This window comes from Hemibagrus wyckioides, linkage group LG14 (assembly GCF_019097595.1).
Source record: "Hemibagrus wyckioides isolate EC202008001 linkage group LG14, SWU_Hwy_1.0, whole genome shotgun sequence".
In the NCBI taxonomy this organism is placed as follows: domain Eukaryota; kingdom Metazoa; phylum Chordata; class Actinopteri; order Siluriformes; family Bagridae; genus Hemibagrus; species Hemibagrus wyckioides.
This window is the reverse complement of record NC_080723.1, coordinates 8,920,549-8,936,025: the sequence shown is the minus strand read 5'-3', so window position 1 is coordinate 8,936,025 and position 15,477 is coordinate 8,920,549. Positions and strand designations below refer to the sequence as shown.

The window sequence follows — 15,477 nt, the reverse complement described above, 5'->3', positions numbered from 1 at the left end:
TCCTTTGAATACTATTCAGAACACTGTACAGCATTTATGAAAACATGTCTTTATGTATACTATATTCAGTTTACAATAAGTTAGATTTTTAACAGCTTAAATCTCAACAGATGATGATTATAATAATAATAATAATAATAATAATAATAATAATAATAATAATAATAATAATAATGTACAATATGTGAGCACCATATATGAATCCTTAGATTACAGTACTGTTGAATTCTTGATTCTAAATTATCAGAATCTGACAGATTAACAAAAGATGGGTCATTTTTGATTGACGTTTTGCTTTAAGTCTTTCAACACCTGAAACTCTTCAGGTTGTAAGGTTTATGCTGAAGAGAAGAGAGGAAGGAAAAAGAGAGGCTGTCTATAGTTGTTACCTAAGTGACAACAGGAACTAACTTATTTCACAGATGTTACACAACTTTAAAGTGTGCCTTGTCTTGACATCTTGTGTTTTAAACCTCTTACACTGAATTTTTTTTTTTTTTTTTTTTACCATACATGCAGAGACAACGGTTTATTCTGTTTCTTTCACACACAGGGCCAGAAAAATGTGTGTGTTGATCTTGCTCTACCTATGGAATCATTGTGCATCCTGAGGCCCCAGGCCTGGTTCAATAGGTCAGACATTCCCTAGCTGATTTTTCTATTGTCCTCAGAGCCATGTGGCCTTGGCTGGCTAAAGAACAGAGGCAGTGTGTGAAAGCCAGTGGTAGCCCTTAAGCCGAGGTTATTACGAGACAGAGTGGGTTCAGTCTGTGTTCCCCAGAACTTTCAGCAGGATGGATTTGGACCACTCGATAAGTGACGATGAGCCTCTGTCTGGAGGCACTCATGCAAATGATATGTCTGAGGGAAGGAAAAACAGACCAAACCTGACCTACTGCACCCAGGCCACAGCTAGCCCTCAGTGTGGCCTTAGCAATTAACACGCTTAATGTTTACATGTGAGTATGTAGATAGAGAACTTGTTGTGACACCCCAGAAGTAAGTGACTTGACTAGAAATGCAGTATGTGGAGACATGACCAATATGAACACAAGAATATTAGTGAGGATGGTAACTCAAAACAGTCTACCACAATCACATGACCAAACAGATTACATATGCATGAACAAATGGAAAAATTGTGCGGGTGTTCATCTGAGGTGACAAATTGTCATCCTGAGGTTCATCATCCTGTCCTTCTGGGTCGGTTTGGACGTGGGCTGATTGGACAAGAACAGATTGCACAAAAACAGATGCATGTGGTTTTCTTTCCTTTAATCCTTATGCATCATCATGCAAGAACTTGTCTGGGCCTCTTAATTCCGGTAAATGGAGATCTTATTATTACAGCATACTTGGAGATCCTACACAATTGTGTGGATAGTTGTGTCTGGAGAAGAATCACATGTTGATGATATGATGGTCAGGTGTCCACATACTTTTGGCCTTATAGTAAAGAAAGTAAAGAAAAAGCTATCTAATATTCTAGTCATTATGAGATTATTATATAACAAACATAAGACCAATATTACTAATTACTTTAAAAACAAAACAAAAAAAAAAGCTTACATTTGTCTTCATTTTTTGGCAGATAATTTTGCCTCTTTTTAGAAATAATCAGCTGAAATAATCAAAACGAAAAAATCCAACAGATTAATAAAAAAATGATTAACAATCTAGAAAAAGGCTTATTAATCATATATTTGATTGGTTTCAATCTGATAATAAACAATATGAGATAAATCTGACTTTATCCAAGATTATATTCAAATTAATTTTGTCTTTCTAAGAAGTCAAGTTATTTACAGTGTGGTTATTAAATACTTTGGACATCTATGTGGTTTGGCCATGGTTATTGGAGAACAGCCCGTGCTCTTGACAAATGATGATAATAATGATAATGATAATGATGATGATGATGATGATGGTAGTCAAACCTATCTTTGTTTATTCTGGATATAGAGCGGCTGTGCTGCACCATTTTCAACCTAGAGATGTGTGTAGCTTAGTGTTTGTATACAAACCCATACGTCATTCAGCCTCGCCTCTCTGACTCTGGCTGCCTCTGTGTGTGCCTCTGAAAAAAAAGCTGATGCAATTCAGCCCTTATAAGCTCACACCAACCGGCGGCGTTTCTCATTCGAAGACACGCATCTTTCGGAAATACATCTCCACTTAAACCCGGTTTTAACATTACTCTAGTATTAAAATTAGCATTATTATCTATTCTATTATTTATTCCGAGCTGATTTTTTAAATAATATTTTATTTCTATTCGGCTTTTTTTTTAAAAAAACAAAAACAAAAAACAATTTCTATTCTTCATCATCATTAGAATTTCGTGGTTTAAAAATAGAGGAAGTGGTTAAATCCCCGCGTAAAAGATCAAGCTGAAGAACGGAATTTTTTCTTTTCTTTCTTTTTTTCTATAAACCAGAGGTAAGACTATTCATTTCATTATTTATTATTTATTTAACCTTTATTAATAGCTGTTTCTGCGTGCATTGACATGTATATGTATATGTATATGTATATGTATATAAAAAGAGGAAATTAGATGTAAGGGGGGGAATGTAATTCTTGCTATGGGGTTCATTCATTTATATTTATTAAATTCCCAATTTTCTTGTTGTCCTTCACATCCAAAGCGAATGAGCCGCAGCTGACGACGAGATGGAAATGTACAATTATATAAAACAGTCTACCGCAGTCACATGACCAAAAGGATTACTTATGCGCAAAATAAATTAAAGAAGTAAAAATGGCAGATGATAAAAAAGTAGAAATAGGGGGAAGGAAAGAGAATGAATGGAATAATTGTTTCTACTGAGACGTCTGATATATGAGGTTTCATCATCCTGTCTTTCTGGGTGGGGATGAGTGCTTGATGACGGCAAATGGGACCTCTTGCGCAAAAAAAACCCCGGACGCACGTGGCTTTGTTTCCTTTTATTCTTACGCTCTAGAAATAAGCTAATGTCTTTAATAATAATACTTTTTTATTATGAGTAGTAGTTTCATTACATACCCTGAATCTCGTAAATGTGTTAAATCATTACTATCAAAAATCATTCCTAACTCTGTCTCCATCTATATATACATTCATGTGCGTGAATATTCTCATACATGTCATTATCCGAGTAGAGATGTTCGTAAATGGTCGTCCACTGGCGCAGTGTTTTGTATTGTGAGTCATGGCGGTGTTCAGGGAACACGCCGGTCTTTATATCCAGACAGGCTGAAGATGCCGGTTGGAAATTTCCACTCGCACCGTGGGTGAATCAGCCCCCCCGCCCCCCCCATATCCCTGCCAAAACCCCTCCTCTCTTCGTGGTCATGTGATCAGGGATCGCTGAAACACAGTCGTTGCTTTTCTCTGCGCAGTGTACACTCAGTGAGGTTGGGCTTGCTCATTCAAAAGCGCTGAGTGGTGTGTGTTTTGTGTTTTGCAGAATGAACATTACTCCTGGAAAAGCTCAAATGAGCAGCTTTAACATTTCACCAGATGATGACAGCAGCTCTAGTTCTAACAGTGTCGAGTATCCTAACTGCAACCCCAAGAAAGTGCCACTGAGCAGGTACCAACTTTTGTACCAGCTGTTATTTATTAAAATTCACCTATTATTATGCAATAAAAACTAAATATATATATATATATATATATATATATATATATATATATATATATATATATGTATATTTTTTCCCTAAATTGCAGTCAATATGGTGATGTGGACGCTGAAAGTCAGAACTTCCTCCCCAGCCAAGGAAAGAAGAAATATGAAGTTGAATATGTAAGTGCCATTATCAGAGGAACTATAAGGAAAACCTTCCCTATAGAGTGGAGCATATTATAAGAGTAAAATGAGACTAAATCTAAATAAAGTACACGTGTGCGATGGTCAGGTGTCAATTTAGTGTAAGAGTAGAAACAGTTGAAACATCACTTCAACAAGTCTGTTAAAGCCTATAATATCAGTGAGTCATGAACCATGAATGATTCAGTGGAACTAAAAAGGAAAGGTGTGTAGTTATAAGAATAATGTATGCAAGTGCAGACCTGCTGAAGCATCCTGGAAATGTCAAAAATTGAGTCCGTGCCTTCTTTTGTTCTTCTAGCACCCTGGAACCGCATCATTTGGGATGTCCGTGTTCAACCTGGGCAACGCCATCATGGGCAGCGGGATCCTCGGCTTGTCATATGCCATGGCTAACACAGGCATCGCACTGTTTGTGTGAGTATCATGCTGGTGCTGAATGTATTCAATTATAGTCCTTATTAAATCAACCAGATGCTACGGTGCAGCATTGATCAGACTATCCCTTTATTAGCAATCATTTTTATTTGAACAAACAGACATGATTTGTGAATATGTGAATGTATGAATGCATGGGATTTACATTGTGCAAGTGCACAGAGATTTACACAGACAGGACAGCAAGCCTCTTAGCAAGCACATGAATACCTCTGCAGGCAGGCTGCCAGTTATATAAAGAATGTGGGTGTGTGTTAGGTCACTTCTGTGCTTCCACATCCTGTTTTTTTTTTTTTATCAGGACTACAGTATAACTAGGTTCATAATGGAAATGGAACACTTCCCCCATTTTAAGAACAGACCCTTATCTGTTTTAAGTATAAATACAGGATCATAGTACATGTCTGATGTCTGTACATAAGGTTTCAGAGGTCGAGTAGATATATCAATTCTATTCAGCCCTCATGTTAAGCACATATTTAAATTATAGGGACACTGTGGTTAGATTAGATAGTTCTGCAGTTGTATGGCTGGTTTAAGGCCAGAGCTTCTTCTTTATCTCTTACAACTGATGCATAAATACAAAGCGTTAATATGTCTGCATCTGTGCAACTTCCTGAAATGTTGAATAGTCTGAATTTTAGCTAATGTAACCTACATGACTGTTATACAATAGAAAACAGCTTCCCTAGGCACACCATGAGAGCAGTCATATGAGTACGGTTAATAATTCATCACTTTTCTCTCGGCTCTGTTTGGCAGCATCCTGCTGATAGCTGTGTCCATATTTTCCCTCTACTCTGTACATCTGCTGCTCAAGACCGCAAATGAAGGAGGTTAGCACCAGTTCTTCTACCTAATATTTATATACCATAACCCTTGTAAATTTTTAGGACAGATTTTTACTCTGTATCGTCCTTCCTTTACCAGGTTCTATGGTCTATGAGCAGTTGGGGTACAAGGCTTTCGGGTTGCCTGGTAAGCTTGCAGCATCATGCTCCATCACCATGCAGAACTTTGGAGGTGAGATGACAATTCCTGCAGGATTCATCACTCAAACCACTTTTGGATTGATTCACAGTTTTGTTGGGTGTTTGTTCATTGAAACATCTCTCTTTCTATTCCAGCCATGTCCAGCTACCTCTACATTGTGAAGTATGAATTACCAATAGTCATCAAAGCGTTCGTCGGAGATGAAGGGTAAGATACCCTGTCGATATTTTTAAATAAGTTTGTCGGTATTCTTTAGGGTTTTCCCCATGCATGTTTAGTTTTGGTGGATGACTCTTGCAGTGTCTGGTTGTGTAAGCGTGTTCTCGAGCGGTGAAGTGTTTCATTGTAGTGTCGGCTAGGACGAGGACGAGATGTATTTTGAGTGGCGATCAAAGGGGTCTTTTTAGACAGCCTCGTACCACACAGAGCTTGCAATGACCTAATGCATGAGCGTTAGCTTGTGAAAAATAATACCAGAGTTTATCCTGAACAGTAATAATAATAATAATAATAATATTAATGAATGCATGTGCAATTGTAATGAGTTTTGTATTGTCACTGTTAAATTAATAAGTAAAATAAATCTTTTTTTTTTCTTTTTTTAGGGCATGGTACACCAACGGAGACTACCTGGTGTTGCTTGTTACTCTCATCATAATTTTGCCACTTTCACTGCTTAAAAATCTGGGTGAGTTTTTTTCTTTCTAACAAAAAGAAACAAAAAAAGAAAGAAAAGGAGGTTCTAAGCTGGGTTCAGCAAGACAGAATGAAACAAATTTTCTTTTCATCTTCACCACAGGATACCTTGGCTACACAAGTGGGTTTTCGTTGTTGTGCATGGTCTTCTTCTTAATTGTGGTAAGCAAATGCAATTTTCTTCTTATAGAATAAACAACATCCTAGGAGGAACATGTTAAACATCTGCTCTTTGTTCTTCAGGTGATCTATAAGAAGTTCCAGATCCCCTGCCCTTTACCCACCGACCTCTTCAACATGACATTAAACAGCACGCTCTCACATCTGCAGAACCACACAGCCACCGTCTATAATGAGGACTCTTGCAGACCCAAATACTTTGTCTTCAACTCACAGGTACATATACAGAAGACTTTCCCACCTCTCTAAGTGTCTTCAGTCGATTTTTTCAGTGTGTGATCATTTTATTTTCTCTTCTGTTCAGACTGTGTATGCCGTGCCCATTCTCACCTTCGCCTTTGTGTGCCACCCGGCCATTCTGCCCATGTACGAGGAGCTGAAAGAGTAAGTTCCAACTTTGGCTTTGGGATTTTAAAGTCAGACATTGAGATATTTCGGAATGCTTAAAGCTTTAGCATAATCTCATAAAGTCATATTATTTTTTTCCACAGTCGTTCTCGTAGAAAGATGCAGGGTGTGGCTAATGTGTCTTTCCTGGCCATGTTCATCATGTATCTGCTCGCTGCTCTGTTTGGATACCTGACCTTCCATGGTAAGCCCACATTCTCTCATCTGAGAATAAAACCACTTTCATAAAATCCTAAATTGCCGAGCTGTTTCAAAAACTGATTCTCATTAATTCTGATTAATATGGACTGTAAGTTAAAACCCACCCCGCCCCAGTTCCCGGTAATCCTTATGTAAGAGTTGAGAAAGACGCAGTCCCTGACATCTGGCCTCTGTGCTGTTTGTCATGGCAGGAAAATAACCTCATGTGTTTGCTGATGTTCTTGGCCTGTTTAAAAGATTGCAAATGTTACGCAAGCAAGGACTTTATTTTCCTCTCATTAAATTTTTAGGAACAGCAGTGCCAAAAAGGAGGTAGATTGTCTAATAATAAAAAAAACTACTTGTTTGTATTTTCTAGATGTGGTTGAGCCTGAACTTTTACACACGTATTCCAAGGTGTACAAATTCGACGTGGTGCTGCTGATTGTACGTCTGGCTGTTCTGACCGCTGTCACTCTTACTGTCCCTGTTGTCCTCTTTCCTGTGAGTATATCTGTTTATGATCACATACTATAAGCTGTTATTAATAGATAGCATGTTCCTCAGAACAGCACAGCAGATCTGTTGTTACACTAAAAATCTTTTAAATCTGAAAATCTTTTCTCTCTGCCATATCAGATCCGCACCTCTGTGAATCACTTGTTAGGCGCCTCTAAAGACTTCAGCTGGATCCGTCACATCATCATCACAGTAATTCTGTTGGGTGGGGTCAATGTGCTCGTCATCTTTGTCCCAACCATTAGGGATATCTTTGGATTCATCGGTAGGTTGAACTTTCACGACATCTACGAATGTTAGTGACAATTTTTATATGACAAAAATGATCAATTCCTTCATTGTGCATCATGGTTCATTTTTTTTTTTTAATTTAAGGTGCTTCTGCTGCTGCTATGCTGATCTTCATCCTGCCATCTGCTTTTTACATCAAGCTGGTGAAGAAGGAGCCTTTGAAATCTGTGCAGAAGATAGGGGTAAGAAAATTTTGTCATGGCTTCAGATATCCTGGCGGCTGAGTGTTTAGAAAATCTAATTAAATTCTATTTTTTAAAAGCCTAATTTTAAATGTAGCTTATTTAATAACATACCCTTCTGTGTGTCCTGCAGGCAATCCTGTTCCTGGCCAGTGGCTTCCTTGTCATGTTCGGTTGCATGAGTCTGATCATCATGGACTGGGTCCACAATGCTGGTGCATCCGAGGGCCATGACGGTCACTAAGCTGCAGCGTGACTGACTGGTAGGCTGGAAGTGTCTCTACCGGTACTGAGCTGCTGTCCGGTCCTTTGCCGTACAACAACAAACAAAATAGACAAACCCTGCTCTTCTTCCAGCTCAGAGCAAAGAACTTCATACCATTCTGAGAGAATGTGCTGAACTCTGTACAGTATGCTGTTAGGCCACAAAGATGGTGCTTTGTCTTCTATTTTTGTTGCCATGAGAAGATTTTATATTGGTTTCTCTGCTTTTTCAGTCCTGGTCATCCAAATTCTGAAGCATTACAGAAATTGTGAATCGTAATGTAAATTGAGAGACTGATCTCAGTGCACATTATTCAGTATTTAGCTTCTCAAACTCGCAAACTCCCAAAACCCAACTTTCGCAACTCACTCTCTAGACCTAGTATTCGACTTCTCTTTTTACCTTTGCCAAAAATCTTTCCTACTAAGTTTGTATATTGAAAAGCACTTAATACGTGAAACTATACACGAACGTCTTCAAGTCCAAACTTTACTACTCAGCTTTGATCGTACTAGTTACAATGTCATTTTGACTGTATTATATTAGTCAACTTGTTAAAAAAAACATGCTTAGATTTACTAATGAACAAAATTCTTATCTTTAGTCTTTCACCTGAGGTTTTGGTAGTCGAACAAGACACTGTCGGGAAAAAAATAGGTACATTTCAATTCCTCAAGGTACTATAATTGAACGTTGTAACGGTACACTACAAATGGAGCACGGAACAATCTATCCACCAGTTTATTACTCTTTTTTTCGAATGAATGAATGAAGAATGAATTTACTACCAAACACTGAAAACGTATTCGAGAGTATATTTTACAGCAATAACCTCATTGCTCAAAAGGCAAAACTGAAAAATAAATTGCTGTTGTTGTGACTGTTCGAATTCACCAAAGTATTTCTTTGAAGAAAATTTGTAGGTCTTATCCACATACCGTGGTTAAGAACGACAGAACTACACGGACAATACATGAACGTTTTCCAAAAGAAGTAGAAGATGAGGCTTTTAACAATTCCATCTTCAGTATTTATTATCCGTCGGCAGCTTTTTGATCGTTCATCTGAGGGAGTGAGAGATGGAGGAGGGAAAAAAACAGGAAGGCGGTAAAGGAGAGGGAAAAGGACAAGAGGGATTATTTCAAATTGTCACATCCACTGGTTTGTCATGAGCTGCTGAGTCACCACACACCACACACACGTTAGTACAACCTCACTCTGCTTCTAGTCACTAACATTGTGTCATCTAAAATGTATTGTCCAGTACTTATTTATAGAAAAACATCAATGTAATTTAATCTATTTTACTATATTTATATATTGTAAATATGTGTATATATCTAGCCAATGAAATGTACATGTATGTATATATATATATATATATATATATATATATATATATATATATATATATATATATATATATGCAGTTTATATTGCAGTCACATATATGTATTTTTTCCCCTTTTTTCCCTTTTTGTTTGTCAGTTTGCTCAAGTATAATTATCTATGGGTTTTATTGCCCACTGGTTTGGGTAATAACTGTCTAATGTTCAATCTCTGTTCCCTGCAACGTGGCTGGATATGAAAGATTTGACTTGAAAAAATGTTTCTTACAATTACAAGAGTCCACGCTGCTCATAGCAACTTGTGCTGCACCTTTCACGTACATTAAGACTAGACTGCTGTACTTAAAGGCGACAGAGGGCGAGGACTTCAACCCTCGAGTAAGAATGGCCAGTCGTACAAGTGCTCTTGTTTCAATGAAACACTATGTATATCATGTAATTACTGTTCAATAAACTATAAAGATTAAGAATTGTGTTGTCATTCATTTGACCAAACCGTTGAATTTGTGCTTTTTTTATATATTAATATGACTGACAGTTGCTCCAGTGATGATACTCTTAAACTGGAAGAGCAGTTCAAACACTGGCTTGACCTCCTGGTAGATCACTGCTCCTTGGAAATCTACAAAATGAACCATAAATCATTACAGAATGTCTTGTCATGTTTCTTTTAGTACATCAAGAACTAATTAATCTCTCTCTCTCCCTCTCTCTCTCTCTCTCTCTCTCTCTCTCTCTCTCTCTCTCAGAGATATTTGTAAAGCAATAACAAGATATAAATAACATAAAATGTTGAACAGAACTGAGGGAGAGTCAGTGAATAAATTATTACCTCATCATTGCAGAAATCAGTGGAGCGAAGAGATAACCATGAGGGTGAAGCTTGGGGAACTCATTATCCTTGGAATGTTGGGTTTTTTTGGCAATAATGTTCTATCAGTTGTTTAGGTTAGAGGTAAGTGTGTCTTTGTGGAGTTTGTGGAAAACTTTTTTCTCTTTTTTTAACTTTAGGGAAGTGTTACAATTTTAAAATCACACAAAATGTCAAAAGGCCACCATACAGCCACTGCAAGAAATAAATAAATAAAATACTAATATTTCTTATTATGAGATATTTAATACAACATTTTAAGAATTTATTCAATTCCAGCTTCATCGTCTATAGAAAAATAATTTACCTTTGTCGTTTTTACAAATAAGTAAAATAAAATATTCAAGACATTTGTACTTGTTAAAATAAAACAAGGTGCAGTCTAGCACAACAGGAATGTGGGTGTAGTCTGGATGATACTGAGGTGTGGTTTGATTGATAGTGAGCAACTTTGGCATTAACTATTAAGATTGGTTGGTATCTTGGCCAGGAGAGTGAGCATGTTGAAAAGTTTTTTTTCCATTTGACGTTGCAACGATCGTCACAACAATTTACATAAACAAAGCAGACTAGAAGGGAGGATTTTAAGCTGCTTTTGTACACTAGTTGGAAAGGTACAGGCTTGGTTTGCAGTTTGACCTGACAGACATATCTGTTAACAGGAAGATAGACAGAAACCACAGTAGCAGTACTTTGTAAAGAGGCAAACATTCCTAGAACTTAATCTTCACTTCCGCTGTTTAGGATGGTTAGGTTCCGGTTTGTTATCAATACACCACGATGTGAGCTTTCTCGTATGTATCAGGTGCACAGGCTTGACTGTCAGCATCTATGTTCACTGTTTCCTCCTTCTGTAAATTAAAAACCACTTGCACCTACCAAAGCTTTCTTCTTTTTTCTGTGATTAACCAAAATCACCAATAAGGGCTGATGTTGTTATACCTGATTATTTACTCCACACGCTATATCCGCAAAGCTAACAGCATTGTGGATGATCCCACACACCCCTCACACACACTCTTCACCCTTCTGCCATCCGGAAAGAGGTACCGAAGCATTCGGACCTGCATAACCAGACTGCTGAACAGCTTCTTCCCTCAGGCAATCAGGTATCTCAACAGAGAACTGAACTGAGCTGGACACCAACACACGCACACACACACACACACACATACATACAACCAAGATCTGATCTCAACAGAGAAGCTGAACACGGACACACACACAAACACAACACACACACACAACTGAACTGTCCTGGACACAGACACGCACACACAAATGAGAACTGCTCTCAACAGAGAACTATACTGTGCTGGACACAGACACACACACACAAAAATTGTCCTGTTTGCATGCATATGTCACTTTACATTACACTTTACACTTTATATTGATCCTGTTTACATGTGTCACTTTAACATTTGCACTCACTGTCTACACTATTCTTTTGCACAGAGTCGGTCTATATGTTGTTTGTCTGCACTGTCCTGTCTTGTCATCCTGTGCACTTCTGTTGTATGTCTAGTTTTCTTGCACCTTAAGTATAGTTTAGTTTTATCTCTATGTTTAGGTCTGTGTTTGTTTGCGTCACTGTACTTTGTCTTTGTTAATGTGTAGCACCTTTGGTCTAGAAGGAACGTTGTTTCACTTCACTGTGTACTGCATCAGCTATATATGGTTGAAGTGACAGTAAAGCTTCTTTGACTTTCTTTGACTTTCTGGAGGTTACAAAATGGTATTTTGGAAGAGCGGAGGTTTACAGTACCTCTTTGAAACAGAAACAGAAACAAATACAATTGTCAAGCGGAAGCATTTTTTGTAGGTGTGTTTTGTGGTCTGAGGAACATTTTAGTCATTTAGTCATTTTAATATGAAATTCCTATATATAAATATTTATATAATATAAAAAAAACGCCTTATGTCTGCTTTGTGTGTGTGTGTGTGTGTGTGTGTGTCCTAAGTTCCATTAGACTGGACAAAAGCAACCCCTGCTGGTGAGTACAACGCTACAAAAACAACCAGATGCTGTATATTTGTTGGAAAATCTGATTTGCACATAATCCAAGAAGAAACAAAGATGAAAAGGTGAATTTGGGTATAATGTACCTACTAATTATTTATTATATTATATATATATAATCTTCAAGAAACTAATCATATACTGTATATGTTATGATCATTTTGAACAGAATAACAATAAAAAAATTATTTGTGAAATTCTAAATTGACCAAAATATATTTGAGCTTCTAATATTATATTAGATTAGATTAGATTTGTGTTACTTAATTTTTTAAATAGACAGTATTTTCTATGTGCTTTATTAATCTGTGACTAATAAAGGAATTAGTTCAGAAATTCAATGGAATTCCTCATCAAAAGGATTTGATGAGGAAAATAACCCCAGTGTCCTGCAAGCTTGTGCCCTTCTCAATGAGTTGATGCCGCATCTCTTTCTGTGATATTTGTTTGTTTGGGTGTTTTTTGGCACAGGTTTGTCACTCTAGCCTATGAGCCAGGTTTGGGGAAATGTGAGGCTGTTCTGGTTTCTGATTCTAAAAACGTGTGCTCTTCTTTGCTTGCATGTTTTACACCTTTCCACCAGCATGCTAACTACACCTGGTACCATCCATAATCCAGATTGGTGAAGGCAAATGGTGGCTCAGTGGTTAAGGTGTTGGACAACTGATTGGAAGGTTGTGAGTTTGAATCACAGGATCATCAATCTGCCACTGCTGGGCCCTTGAGCAAGACCCTTAACCTTCGATTGTTCAGTTGTATAAATGGGATAAATGTACTTCGCTCTGGATAAAGGTGTCTGCCAAACACTGTAAATGTGGTGAAGATTAGACTGGTGTCCTGTCGCAGGTGTCCAATGGTGGCTGGGGTGAATCAGTTCAATAGCTGCAGATTGGTCTGATTGCTCAAAAGTGAGCAACAAAATTGTATGCTGATGTATGAGGCAATGTCACAAGTATTTATGTTATTGTGTTTATGAATGCAGCATTCATCTGGTATTTGCTCACAATCCATCCTGTTAGCTAAAGCATGTGACGCAAAGCTTAGGTGTGGTGCAGTAGACAAGTTTATAAACCCTTTCCAATGCTCTGCATACAGTACTCAGATTGCAAAATTCTCTATGGCCAGTGTTGTGCAGAGCAAATTCAGACTCACATTCAGACATTCAGCGGTATGCTGCTCATCAGCCTGTTCATCTCATCCCATCTCATCTGCTCCATCTGTTTTTTAATAGTGGCAGTGTTTGGAGCCTGTGAACAGTAAGTGCAAGCTGGTTGGGCTAGGCTAAATCAGATTCTGGATGCTGCTGAAACCAGAGGTGAACATTGTGGTCCACTATCAGCTGGGAAATGTCTTCTAGAGAGACTTTGATCATTTTCTTGGCTCGGAATCGAGATCTAATTATGCCAGCTGGTGTTATGTTGCCTTGCTGTAGCCTTGCTGTGTAATTAGTACAGAGGACATCTGAATCGAAGACTATTTCTCTAATGTGGTCAATGCTGAGGCAGTGCACACATTACCAGTGTTCATGCATGGCTTCCAGAGAGCTTAGACATTAGCTCCATAAGCATGAATAATGTAGAATCAATGCAAAAAATGCCTTCATAACTAGAAAATAAGGAGATTGTATTGGGGTCCTGGGTTTTCAAATTAAAGAGGTGTTTTCTTTTTTATGTAAACCAATCACTGCGTACGACCTATGACCTTTAATAGAATATAGAATATATTGCAGTTATCATGTGGAAGCACTTAAACACCAACACAATGTCTTAAAAACAGCATAGGAACTTCTGTTTTTATAGATGTTGGGAGAGTTTCAGTAACAAAAAGTCATTGTGGTCCTCAGTGTAGAGTAAATAGGGTAGAGTACTAATCACCAAGGGGAAATTTGGTGTCACACCAAACAGCTACAACACAAGAGAAACATGGAGGACTAGAAAAAGAGCAGCGCACACCTTAAAGTGCACAATAAACTCACAAATATTATATATAATATCATATAATATTATATAATATAAGAGAATGTATCGAGTTATTTACAGACTGAAACTGAAACTAAGAAATGTTTACGGGTTGACAGTTTAAACTGTACATTAGATATGTTTGATGAGAAGTTTGGAAGTGTGTTTTTTAAAATAAATGTACTGTATAGTGGAGTATTTGGGTGTGAAAAATTAGTCCATTGTCTCCACTGTCCCCACAGGATGTACCCATCCTCTGTGTCGACTCCTTGTAGAGTTGGATGGCACTGGGCAGGATGACTTCCTGTACCTTTCTCTGTTACAGTGAAACTGCAAGAAAAACATAGCCTTCTGGAAAAACAGCTCCACTGTTTGGCCAGTATGACATGGAGGGGGTGTTATTGTTTGTGAACCTCTCTATTTTGTCCATCAGGAGGTAGAGTCTGCTCATTCCCTTCTTTTAGACTCCCTCACTGTTAGTCCTCCAATCTAAACTGTTGCTGAAGTATTTTATGAAGATGGGCCTACCATCTTCTTCCTCCAGTAGTCTTGAACACATTGAGTAGCAGTTTGTTGTTCTTGCACCACTCCACAAATCTGTCCATCCTGCACTCTGCTTCCTGCCTGTCCTTAACACACTCTACCACCACAGATTCATCATAGAACGTCCACAAGTCATGACTCGGTGCTGTAGTAAAAGTCTGAGGTGTAGAGTGTGAATCAGAATAGACACAGAACAGTCCCTTTGGTGCTCACGGGTAGTCATCACTCGTTCAGACATGCTTCTACCCAGTCTAACAAACTGGGGCCTGACAGAAAAGTATTTCATTACAGCCAAACTGAAGGCACGGTTAATAGCTGATTGGACATAAACATTTACTGATTAAGCAAGTGCAATCAGGTCCTTTCTAGTAAAGACTGAATAATGATTTAAGTAATAATTATGCATGTTCAGTGATCAGTTATTTACGTCCTCTCAGTAAGGCAAAAAGATCACAATCAATTATTATGCTGTCCATTTGTCCAAAAACGACTCGTACACACAAACTTCCGAGGAGGACTTGAAGGCATTTTAATTCTACATTCATGACCAAGTGGGAAGTGGAAATTTCCGAGTTCCTAGTAACCGTGTCTGTGTTAGGATAGGGAAGATTCCTACTTCCCAGGTGGAAAAATCGGTTTCAATGGTTCTCCAACTTGTAATTCCTACTCAAGACGGCTGAGTTGTTTTCGAGCGCTTCTTGATTTGTTTATTAAACTTTATTTCATCAAAATTACAATCCAAAAACAGCATAGGGAGGATAAA

At 37.9% G+C, this 15,477-nt stretch overlaps 1 protein-coding gene across 1 annotated transcript; it reads left to right on the top strand.

Moving 5' to 3' along the window:
* Window positions 1–2,127: 2,127 nt before the first annotated feature.
* slc38a2 (solute carrier family 38 member 2) lies at window positions 2,128–9,789 on the top strand. Its single transcript, XM_058408330.1, has 16 exons — window positions 2,128–2,439; window positions 3,453–3,578; window positions 3,719–3,794; window positions 4,120–4,235; window positions 5,019–5,092; window positions 5,187–5,279; window positions 5,384–5,456; window positions 5,855–5,937; window positions 6,049–6,107; window positions 6,189–6,341; window positions 6,430–6,509; window positions 6,617–6,717; window positions 7,093–7,217; window positions 7,353–7,497; window positions 7,608–7,705; window positions 7,839–9,789. The coding sequence occupies exons 2-16, from the start codon at window positions 3,454–3,456 to the stop codon at window positions 7,947–7,949; spliced, it is 1,512 nt and encodes a 503-aa protein (XP_058264313.1). The 5' UTR covers window positions 2,128–2,439; window position 3,453; the 3' UTR covers window positions 7,950–9,789.
* Window positions 9,790–15,477: the final 5,688 nt, after the last annotated feature.

Bases quoted from the DNA above. Each gene is read 5' to 3' on its own strand.
- slc38a2 (XM_058408330.1), top strand. From the start codon at position 3,454: ATGAACATTACTCCTGGAAAAGCTCAAATGAGCAGCTTTAACATTTCA. The intron at 5,280-5,383 runs GTGAGATGACAA...TTTCTATTCCAG, and splicing joins CACCATGCAGAACTTTGGAG to CCATGTCCAGCTACCTCTAC. The intron at 6,342-6,429 runs GTACATATACAG...TCTTCTGTTCAG, and splicing joins ACTTTGTCTTCAACTCACAG to ACTGTGTATGCCGTGCCCAT.